Source organism: Nematolebias whitei, chromosome 1 (genome assembly GCF_014905685.2).
Source record: "Nematolebias whitei isolate Nwh7 chromosome 1, NemWhi1, whole genome shotgun sequence".
Taxonomy (NCBI): domain Eukaryota; kingdom Metazoa; phylum Chordata; class Actinopteri; order Cyprinodontiformes; family Rivulidae; genus Nematolebias; species Nematolebias whitei.
Window position 1 is genome coordinate 93,949,691 of NC_056498.1, and position 12,460 is coordinate 93,962,150.

A 12,460-nucleotide genomic window follows, 5' to 3' on the forward strand; every position below is an offset into this window, starting at 1 on the left:
CTTCTGGAACTTTGTTCTGCGTAGTTCCCGTTGTTCTGCTTGGAACTAGGAAGTGTCGACCCTTGTAAAGAGGTCACTTCCGTTCCTCTGAGAACTTCCTGATTGGTTGAAAGAACCAACAGGGGTGTGGTCTTAGTGACGTAAGAGGGTCATTAAAAGTCAAGGAGACAGAGTAGATTGTTTTAAGAACAGACAGAAAGATGTTTTGAAGAACAGAGACTTTTAGGAGCCGTTTTCCTTCTATCTGTCTGATAGAGATAAACATGACATTTCGTTCCAATAAACATGTTTTTGACCGTTCCTTCACTTTTGACCGACTTACTCCTTCTCATTTCAGAAGGGGAATCAAAAATGCATCATTACTCTTGTAACAGACAATAACTTGATTTCTACTTTGAATGAGGATGAAAAATCATTAATACTGTTTCACAGTTGATTTAAAATGAGTAGTTCACTCAAGTCTCTGGATGAACTTAATTTGTGTTTCTGGACTCAAATCAATGAAATAACAGTTCTTGTCCCAGGAAGGCCCTCAGGGCCAGATTTTGACCTGAGGCTTAGTTCACTACAACACTGTGTCCAGTGAAGGTGGGGTGCTGTTGACTTCAACCAGTGATGTCGTCGGGAGGTGGAAGGAATACTTCTCGGACCATCTCAATCCCACCAGCCCTTCTTCCATGGAGGAAGCTGAGTCAGGGGACTTTGGTTTATCCATCCATAACTGTGGCTGAGGTCGCCAAGGTAATTGAAAAGCTCCGAGGTGGCAGGGCTCCTGGAGTGGATGAGATTCACCCTGATTTCCTTAAGGCTTAGAATGCTATGGGGCTGTCTTAGTTGACACGTGTTTGCAACGTCGCGTGGACATCGGGGTCAGTGCCACTGGATTAGCAACCTGGGGTGGTGGTTCCCCTCTTCAAAGGGGGGGATCGGAGGATGTGCTCCAATCATAGGGACATCATCTCCTTAGCCTCCCTGGTAAGGTCTATTCAGGGGTACTGGAGAAGCGAGTCCGATTGTTGGTCGAACCTCAGATCCAGAAGGACCAATGTGGGTTCCGTCCTGGCCTTGAAACACTGGATCAGCTCTTTACCCTCACTACGGTCCTCCAAGTGTCATGGGAGTTTGCCCATCCAGTCTTCATGTGTTTTGTGGACTTGGAGAAGGCATTAGACCGTGTTCCTTGGGATACACTGTGGGGGGGGGGGGGGGGTGCACTGTGAGTATAGGATTGGAGGTCTGTTGTTATGGGCTGTTCAGTCCCTATACAAGCGGTGCGAGAGTTTTGTTCACATTGCCAGTAATAAGTTGGACCCCTTCAGGGTGGGAGTTGGACTCTGCCAGGGCTGCCCATTGTCACGATTCTGTTAATAACTTTCAAGGTCAGAATTTCTTGGTACAGCCAGCTGACGGAATGTTGCCGGTTTGGTGGCCTCAAGATTCCGTCTCTACTCTTTACAGATGATGTGGTCTTGTTGGCATCATCGTGCCGTGATCTTCAGCTCTTACTGGAGCGGTTCGCAGCCAAGTGTGAAGCGGCTGGGATGAGAATCAGCACCTCCAAATCTGAGGCCATGGTCCTCAACCTGAAAAGAGTGGATTGTTCTCTTCAGGTTGAGGGTGAGGTTCTGCCTCAAGTGGAGGAGTTCAGATATCTCGGGGTTTTGTTCACGAGTGAGGGAAGTATGGAACATGAGATTGACAGATGGATTAGTGCAGCATCTGCAGTATTGCAGACTCTGTATCATTCTGTTTTAGTGAAGAGAGAGCTGAGCTGTAAGGCAAAGCTCTGTGTTTACTGGTCAGTCTATGTTCCTACCCTCACCTATGGTCACGAGCTCTGGGTAGTGACCGAAAGAATGAGATTGCAAATATAGGCGTTTGAAATGAGTTTCCTACGCAGGGTAGCTGGACTCTTCCTTAGAGATAGGGTGAGAAGTTCAGTTATCCGGGAGAAATTAAGAGTTGAACCACTACTCCTCTACGTTGAAAGGAGCCAGTTGAGGTAGTTCGGGCATCTGATAAGGATGCCCCCTGGGTGCCTCCCTAGGGAGGTGCTTCAGGCATGTCTAACTAGGAGGAGACCCCATGGAAGACCCTGGACATGCTGGAGAGACCATGTCTCTCGGTTGACCTGGGAATGCCTTGGAATCCTCCCATAAGAGCTGGAAGAGGTGGCTGTAGAAAGAGATGTCTGGGCCTCCCCCTGCTCAAGCTGCTGCCCCCGCGACCCGACTTTGGAACAAGTGGAAGATGATGGATGGATGGATGGACATTTTTTTTGTAATGCAACCTCACTTTTCCGTTACCAGTCTTACCAGCTTGTCAAAACAATGCTATTTACTGCTTGTGGTAAAGAAATACTATGAATAATATGCACTATTGAGTTAAGTCATTTGGCCTGACCCTCCACAATATTTTCTGTTACTCATGTGGCCACATAGAAAAAGTAATTGCCCACCCCTACTATAAAGGCATTGACATGTCCTCAACAAATGACAGAAAAGGCTGCCAATTGTCCCAGAATCTTCCTGCACATCTCTTCAGGGGGAATCTTCTTTTTTTCAAATGGATATGGTACATGACTTCTCTTATCCAGTGTATATAGGCTGGGGGGTGTGGGTCCTTCCAATTGCACAAAATGAGCCTCCTGGCCAGAAGAGAGTCAAACACAATCACATCCTTCTTGTATTTGCTGAAAGACTTATCCACAGGGATCACCCCAAACATTGAGATAAATGGTAATGGGTGAGCAGTTTTGCCACATATTCCAGAGAATGTGTCAAAAATAGATTGCCAAAAAGTCTGCATTTTGGGACATCCATAATGTATGCAAGAGTGTTGCTGGAGTTTGTTTACAACGGCCTTGATCTTGGACAGTTTGTCTTTGGACCAGTGCAGCCTGTGCACTACCTTGAATAGAATTACAGTATGTCTCAGATGGATTGAGGATGAGTAAAGGTTCTTAATAATATCTTGATGCATGCTCAATAATCCAGGTAGAAAAATCTTAAAAAGTTAAGTCGGGTCCTCTGGTCGGGTTCAAAAAAACAAAAAATTGTAGAAACGTTTCGTCTTTTATCTGAAAGACTTTATTCTGAGAAGCTGTATTCAGCTCAGTCTTATAAATAACACCTACATACAAAACTAGCTGTTCACATGATAAAGGAGGACCATCAGCCTAACAATGGATCGTTATCACCCTGATGGCTGCTTGCTATTCACAGGGGGCTGAGTGATACTAGCAACAACGGTATTGTAAGAGAGGGACAGTTGAACACGGAGGCCACCGCCCCTGTTTAATGATGGACGGTTTCTTTTCACAAAGATGACTTCGTTTACTCCTCTCTCAGGAGAAAACTTAACAGGCATGGTTATTCAGAGACATTCTTAAAGCTGTAATCAGATTACACTCTGCATTTGTGATAAACAGGATTATCCTTAGAAGCTTGTGCAGGTAAATAAATCTTCAGAGAAGCTTAAACTGTCACTTATGGCATCCAGAGAAAAACCGGAACTTGTGAGGATTAGCACATGAAATCCAGACCTCTTTCCTAAAGTCATAGGAATATTATTTCTTAGTTCTTCATCTTTTTTGAGTCCCAGAGTGAGGATTAATGTATATTCTGATAAACAGTCTGATGTATGACTCTACACCTCCTATGGTTGGGGTAATTGAAGTTGAGACTCTGTGGGCCAAAGTCATCACTCATGTCCAAACCGTCACTCTTCAGATCCCTCAGAGAAGGAATGCTGCTTCTAGAAACTCACAGAGGACGACCTGACTGAGACTGATTGGTTTTGATACCTGGATGATTGAGCATGAAGTTTGTAGTCAGATCAGAAGCATGTTCTTGTGTATATTTCAGGACTTAGGTGCCTCCAGTGAAAGTTCATGAAGAATTACATTATATAGTTCTGGTTCTGCTGAACTTTCTGTTGCTCTGTTTCAGTTTCCCACAGCGTTTGAGTTCAACGAGCTGCTCCTGCTCACCATCCTGGATCATCTCTACAGCTGCCGCTTTGGGACGTTCCTCTACAACTGTGAGAGTTCACGAGAGCAGCATGTAAGATCTCATGTCCTATCAGAGGTTCTGACTGACAGGCAGACAGACAGACACTTTATTAATGGAAAAATTGAGGTATCCAGTAGCATGTTCTAATTATACAGAAAAAGATGCATATGAAATAATTAGAGCGGTCAAAGTTAATGCGTTGCGATTAATCTAAAAGTATTATTGTATTAATATTACATAATACAGATTAAACACATTACCTATTTTGACCTATAAAGGCCTCTATCCTGCAGAGATAGAGCTGTCATTTCTAACCCGAAATGGAGCCCGGCCCGACCCAGATTCGGTCGGGTGGGCCATAATGTGTGTGTGTGTGTGTGTGTGTGTGTGTGTGTGTGTGTGTGTGTGTGTGTGCGCGCTCAATGTGCGGCCATTTGGTCTCGGGTTTTGATGTGATTTTACGAATCATACAGTAAAACTATATAAGAGTGTGTGGTATAAAATGATGTTAATCTACTTGTAGAGGAGGAGGCTTAAGTTTTTATGTTGAGAGTGTCGAGGAAAATTAACGAAACAACTCAAGACTTTTCAGTCTATTCACCTGTTCCTCTCATTGGTTCGGAGATACATGGAGAAAAGACTTCAAAAAGCGTTCAATACCAAAACAACTGGACTTTATTGGTAACAGAAGACGTTTCGCTCCTCATCCGAGGAGCTTTCTCAATTCAAAGAGCAGAGAGTGAGAGATTCAGGTTATAAGGCTGAGTGAGATAAGACACACACACATAAGACACACACACATATGTAGATTGGCAGTTCACACCTAAACACCTAAACAGTAGGTCTTTGTTCATCTAATTCACAGACGAGGCCCCTCTGTTCCCATCAAGTGTGAAAACCGGCTGGGGATCTGTTTTAAAGTTGCATTATAGGTTTTTGAAAGTGGAAATCTGAGGCCTCCTCCTCTGTTAAGAGACAGCTTTTCTCTTTTTACATAAATTGCTTCCTTCACCCCCCTCTCAAACCATCTGTGTTCTCGGTCCAAAATGTGCACATTTTGGTCCTCAAAAGAGTGTCCCATCTGTGAGGTGGAGGTGAACTGCAGAATTTTGTCCAGAGGAAGTGGCTCTCCTGTGTTGAGCCATGCGTCTGTGAAGAGGCTGTTTAGTTTCTCCAATGTAGAGGTCTGGACAGTCCTCGCTGCACTGGACCGCATACACTATACCACTCTGTTTGTTTATGGGTGTTTTGTCCTTAGGGTGGACCAGCCTCTGTCTGAGAGTCCTGCTGGGTTTGAAATGTACTGGGATCTTGTGTTTGTTGAAGATCCTTCTGAATTTATCTGATACTCCAGCAACATAAGGGATGACAATGTTTTTCCGTCTGTTGTTCTCCTTTTTCTGTTCATTAGTGTGTTTTGTAGATTTCCTCGCTGACTTGACAAAAGCCCAGTTAGGATATCCACATGTTTGAAGAGCTTCTTGAATGTGTTTTTGTTCCTTTTTCTTCTTTTCTGTCTTCGTGGGGACGCGTTCGGCCCTATGTTGTAAAGTTCTGATGACAGAGAGTTTGTGTTTCAGTGGATGGTGGGAGTCAAACAGAAGATACTGGTCTGTGTGGGTTGGTTTTCTGTAAACTTCAATGTTGAGGCTGTCCTTTCTCTCCATCTGAACCAAACAGTCCAGAAAAGGCAGTTTGTTGTCGTTTGCATCCTCTCTTGTGAACTTGATGTTGTTATCGACCGAGTTAATGTGTCTGGTGAACGCTTCTATTTCCTTAGCTTGGATTTTGACCCAGGTGTCATCCACATAACGGAACCAATGGCTTGGCGTTGTTCCCTCATAGGAGTGTAGGGCTCTCTGTTCCACTTCCTCCATGTAGAGATTGGCAACAATGGGTGACACTGGAGATCCCATGGCACAGCCTTGCTTCTGTCTGTAAAAACTGTCATTGAACTTGAAATAAGTGGTGGAGAGGCAGAGATCCAACAGGGTGCAGATCTGGTCTGGGGTGAAGTTGGTCCTGTTGATTAAGTCCTTTTCAAGTTTTTGCAGGTAATCTAAAAAAGAAAGAAAGTCACAGATTACCTGCAAAAACTTGAAAAGGAGAAAAAAATCAATCAATCTTTGTATTATAGATTGTACCCAGGGGAAGCCACTCCCTGTCTTTATGGACTTCCAAAAATACACAAAGAAGGAACACCACTCAGACCCATCATCAGCAGCATGAACTCAGTGACATACAATATTGCCAAACATCTGGCTGGTATTTTAGCTCCTCTTGTTGGAAACACACCTCATCACATAAAGAACTCCATTGATTTTGCTAACAAAGTTCAACACTTGAAACTAACCCCAGGAGAAACCTTTGTATCATATGATGTGACTTCTCTTTTCACATGCATACCCATCTCTGAAGCAGTAGAAAACATCAGAAAACAACTTCTACAAGACAAGGACTTAATCAACAGGACCAACTTCACCCCAGACCAGATCTGCACCCTGTTGGATCTCTGCCTCTCCACCACTTATTTCAAGTTCAATGACGGTTTTTACAGACAGAAGCACGGCTGTGCCATGGGATCTCCAGTGTCACCCATTGTTGCCAATCTCTACATGGAGGAAGTGGAACAGAGAGCCCTACACTCCTATGAGGGAACAACGCCAAGCCATTGGTTCCGTTATGTGGATGACACCTGGGTCAAAATCCAAGCTAAGGAAATAGAAGCGTTCACCAGACACATTAACTCGGTCGATAACAACATCAAGTTCACCAGAGAGGATGCAAACGACAACAAACTGCCTTTTCTGGACTGTTTGGTTCAGATGGAGAGAGAGGACAGCCTCAACATTGAGTTTACAGAAAACCAACCCACACAGACCAGTATCTTCTGTTTGACTCCCACCATCCTCTGAAACACAAACTCTCTGTCATCAGAACTTTACAACATCGGGCCGAACGCGTCCCCACGAAGACAGAAAAGAAGAAAAAGGAACAAAAACACATTCAAGAAGCTCTTCTAACATGTGGATATCCTAACTGGGCTTTTGTCAAGTCAGCGAGGAAATCTACAAAACACACCAATAAACAGAAAAAGGAGAACAACAGACGGAAAAACATTGTCATCCCTTATGTTGCTGGAGTATCAGAGAAATTCAGAAGGATCTTCAACAAACACAAGATCCCAGTACATTTCAAACCCAGCAGGACTCTCAAACAGAGGCTGGTCCACCCTAAGGACAAAACACCCATACACAAACAGAGTGGTGTAGTGTATGCGGTCCAGTGCTGCGAGGACTGTCCAGACCTCTACATTGGAGAAACTAAACAGCCTCTTCACAGACGCATGGCTCAACACAGGAGAGCCACTTCCTCTGGACAAAATTCTGCAGTTCACCTCCACCTCACAGATGGGACACTCTTTTGAGGACCAAAATGTGCACATTTTGGACCGAGAACACAGATGGTTTGAGAGGGGGATGAAGGAAGCAATTTATGTAAAAAGAGAAAAGCCGTCTCTTAACAGAGGAGGCCTCAGATTTCCACTTTCAAAAACATATAATGCAACTTGAAAACAGATCCCCAGCCGGTTTTCACACTTGATGGGAACAGAGGGGCATCGTCTGTGAATTAGATGAACAAAGACCTACAGTTTAGGTGTTCAGGTGTGAACTGCCAATCTACATATGTGTGTGTGTTTTATCTCACTCAGCCTTATAACCTGAATCTCTCACTCTCTGCTCTTTGAATTGAGAAAGCTCCTCGGATGAGGAGCGAAACGTCTTCTGTTACAAATAAAGTCCAGTTGTTTTGGTATTGAACGCTTTTTGAATTCATCATGTCCTGGATGACTGAGAATCTTCACCAGCATGGAGAAAAGACACAATAATCAGTCAGAGAGATTCAAGTTAAAAAGTATTATAAACATTTATTAAAGCTTTCAGCTGAAAGGAGACACTCTTACCCCAAACCAACAGAGACACAGCAAAAACCCAAGACACGTCTGACTATAGCTTCAGCATCTCCTGTATTTAAACACAAAAGCTCCACCCAGAGATGTGTCACACATTCTTAAGTTCTTTGTCTGAACTAGTTCAAACTGATGTCTTCATTTCCTGGAGTCCTTTTATGGAGTTGTTTTAATTTCTTCTTCTGCCATTCCAGTTTACTTGGTGATCTTGTCATCAGGTGGGGGACACACACCAGCAGCTTCCCTGTTCGTTCATGTCCCGTACACAAAAAACTTAAATACATTCTCTGACTTAGTTCACTCTGTACTTGTTGATACCAAAAGGCAAGCAGATCCAAAAGCCAAGCAGATACAGATAAAGGACAAGATACAGTTGTGATCCATCAAGCAATACAGCACGCCAGATAAGAGCGTCTTTACATTTTCCCCCTTTTGGTCTCTGAAAGAGACCATTACTCCTAACTATCCATCCCTGATTAGGTGTAGCTCCGCATGGCCTGGAAACCCCCCTGAGGCAGCTGTTCATTTTAAGGAGGAAAGCAAGACATCACCTCACACCTCTGTGACGGTGGTCATTTCTGACCCAGACCCCACCTGTACAGGAAAAGAAACTTTCCCTCATCTTTCTTGGTAAACACACAATGTAGCATTTTAGCAAAACAGGCAACTTTAAAGCTGGCGGGAACAGTCAGCCTCTTCCAGTAGCGGTGCAATGGCCTCTAAGGATAGTTCCATGGCTCGTCCCTGGCTGTACATTTGGTAAGCAGGAGGGCGCTCACTGCCACCTTTCTCAATTGCAGAGGTGATGAATCTGACTGCCAGTGAACGACAGCAGGGCACACAGCAACAGCCACAGACCACCATAATCCCTAAAAATGTAGCCACATACACTAACAGAGAGATTACTGATGTTTTCCATTTACCAAACATGTTTGAAAACCATTCTTCCAAGGGGTTCTCAATGCCTGAGTGTACGTGCATGGTCTTACTCAGTCTTCTCAGTCCCTCCAGTGCTCTGGTCACCGATGCGTCTGGGGCAGTGTTGTTAAGGATGAAAGTAGAACATTTTTCTCCAAGCACAGGCTCCCCCCTTTTCAGCTAATACTATGTCCAGTGCCATGCGGTTTTGTATGGCCATCAGAGAGGTAGGTCCTATCATACCCTCTCCAGCTGGCCTGGTGTTCTCCACACGCTATGACACTGCACAGGCCAAACTGGAAGGTGGTTGCCTTGCCCAAGGTGTAATTCAGCTCAATGCCCCCATAGTTGGATATGCAAAAATCTGCACATACTACTGGAAGAAGTAAGATCAGGACCAGAACACTGCATGGATTCCCCTTTTTTATCAACTTGAGTGCGGAGATTTCTGTTTTCTGTCTGGGCTGCCAGTTTGAACTGTACCTGTTGGTCTTGAAAAGTTATTTAAATAAATGTATGCCAATATAAAAAAGGTCACTTACCAATTTTATGCCTGATGTGATGATTTTTTCCTCTGCCTTTTGTTTTATAAGTCTTTGTACATTTCCTGTCATTAAGTGACCTTGTACTAGATGGCTGCTAAAGTTATCAGTTTTCAATCTTATACATCTGTAAAGTAACCCATATAAGTTATACATTAACAGACGCACACTATCATTCATACAGCAGACACTCACTCACACTCCAATATCATTCATGCAACAAATATACATGGCATTTATTCATTTCAATTCAGTTTATTTATATAGCGCCAAATAACAACAAAGTTGTCTCAGGGCACTTTACAGAAACATTCACATACATAAAAGCCAATTAGTAAAGTTCTCTATCTAAGGAGGCCAGCAGACAAGTTGAATCTTATGATGTTATATTTCCCTATACCTTCCTAACTAAGGTTCTTTGTCCCTCAACTTATAAAAACACATTTCCGTCACTGCCTATTCTAAAAAGCTATCAATCCCTGTCTTTAACCATAACAGCTCCATATGGTCATCTGCAGGTATTCTTCTTCTAGATTCTTTCTAGGAATCATCTAAATATAGGTGTTTATTTTAAGGATTCTGCCGTATCAAAAGCACAGCCTCGAGCATGAGAGAAAAAAAAAAGTTGCTCGTGGATGTATTGCTGACCAGTCTGTTTTCTACTACAGACCTAAGGAGGCTATAATAAACAGAAACCCGAGGTCATCAACTTCTTTCGAGGAGTTTAGCAAAAAACTCCCCACAAGCACCCAAAAACCCAGTAGAGTTTTCTTCGAACTGTCACATGACCACACCTCTTGACGCTTTCCAGACATCCAAGTTTTAACGTGTTTCTAGTAAAACAGCGACAGGCAATTACACCCGGAACGTCTTTCGGACTGAGCACGCTTCTCGTAAAGATTTTAACGTCAGCAAAAATGACATCACAATTTTTACGTGGGGCTTTAAACCTTCAGCCACGTCTGATCCTTCACATGTCATCGACAAACAAACAACAATTTATATACAGGCATTTAAATCAATTGGACGAAGCTTTAAATTTTAGAGAATAATTAGTCAGTCAGCTTGCAGGTCCGGTCTTACTTTTTCCAGTGTGGTCACAAGCTTTTCACACTGGTGCGGTTCTCCTTCGTAGATGCAGTCCACCATGTTTATTCCTTCATGTGTGAAGGTGATGTTGGGGGCTTCTAGTATTTTAGATAACCTGTGTTGTCTTAAAGCAGTCATAGTAAAGCATTGAGAATTTACATATGCCATTACACTGTGTGGGGGTTAATACAACTAGGGCGTGTCCCATAACAATGTGTTCTGTTTTTTAATTTTTTTATTATTAATTTTGCAATCCCTGCTACGTGTTGTGTGCATGGTGGGTGCCGTTTTTCCATATTATCCATCATTGTCGAGAAGTACTGTAGTACCTTTCTTTCACCCCCTTTTTTCTGAAACAAAACCCCATTTATGGCTAGTTTTGTTACAGAAACATCTAAAAAGAAGGGTAGGTTGTAATCAGGTAATGTCAGTTCTGCTGCAGATGACGTGTTGTTTGAATTTTATGAAGGCTTCTTCAGTTTCCTGTGTCCATATCAAAATGTTGTTCAAGTTTTTCACGCCTTTCTCTTTGACCAAATCCCTCAGGGGTAGTGTAAAATCTGTGTATTCAGGAATATACCCTCTGCTGTACCCTGTTAGGCCCAAAAAGGAAAGCATGTATTTTACACGTGTCGGTTTGGGGTGTGTCAAGATACTCTGTTTATGAGTTTTGGACATGCTAGTGGTTCCTACAGAGATTATTCGTCCCAGGAAGGAGACCAGTTTTCTGCCAATCTGTAATTTATTTTTACTAACCTTAAAGCCATTTTTGTGTAGATGTTCCAACACCAACCTAGTTGCTTCTATGCAGGTGTCAGGCGTGGGCGTGGCTAGTAACAGGTCGTCCACATACTGGATCAGTGTTATCTCTAGGAAGAGGACAAGACTGCAAGGCATCTTTCAAAACCTGATTGAAAATACCTGGAGATAGAGCAAAACTCTGGGGGAGTCGTGTGTAACGACACTGTTGTCCTTTGTAGGTAAATGAAAATAGATTTCTACAACTTTCTGCTAGAGGTACACAGAAGAAGCTAAAAAAGTTAAATCTGGTCCTCTGGACATAAAAAAAAAACAAAACAAAGCAAAACAACAAAAAATGTAGAAACGTTTCGTCTCTCATCCGAGAGACTTCCTCAGTCTGAGGTGCTATATTCAGCTCAGTCTCTTAAATAGCACCTTCTCAGAGTGGATCAACCAGTTTTGCTGCTGACAACCAAAACCAGCTGATCTCATGATCAAGAAGGACCATCAGCCTAACAATGGATCATTAGCACACTGATGGCTGTTTACTATTCACAGAGGGCTGAGTGATACTAGCAATCACAGCATTGTAAGAGGGGGACAATTGAACACGTAGGCCTCCACCCCTGTTTAACGATGGACGGTTTCTTTTCACAAAGATGGCCTCCTTTACTCCTCTCTCAAACCATTGTTCCTCTCTATCCAGGATGTGCACATCTACATCCCTGAAAGAGTGACCGCTAGCCTGGAGATGAGTGTAGACCGCAGAGGCCTGGCCTGATGATGTTGATCTTCTGTGCTGGGCCATCCTTTTGGCCAGTGGCTGTTTTGTTTCCCCGATGTAAGACTGATCACAGCCCTCCTGACATTGAACAGCATACACAACATTACTCTGTTTGTGCCGGGGGACTGGATCTTTGGGATGAACCAGTCTTTGCCGTTATGTATTTTGGGGTATAAAAGCCACTGGGACGTTATGTTTAGAAAATAAACTTCTCATGTATATGTATATATATTACATATGTATGTATGTATATGTATATGTATATGTATATGTATATGTATATATATATATATATATATATATATGTATGTATGTATGTATGTATATGTATGTATTTATGTATGTATATGTATATATATATATATATATGTATATATATATATATATATATATATGTATGTAT

At 42.8% G+C, this 12,460-nt stretch overlaps 1 protein-coding gene across 1 annotated transcript in view; it reads left to right on the forward strand.

Moving 5' to 3' along the window:
- Window positions 1-12,460, forward strand: part of mtm1 (myotubularin 1) — a gene marked incomplete in the record, with an annotated part of 286,925 nt that overhangs the window by 259,379 nt on the left and 15,086 nt on the right. Inside the window, 1 exon segment of the mRNA XM_037674683.1 lies at window positions 3,951-4,064. Within this exon segment, the coding sequence (XP_037530611.1) occupies window positions 3,951-4,064 (114 nt within the window).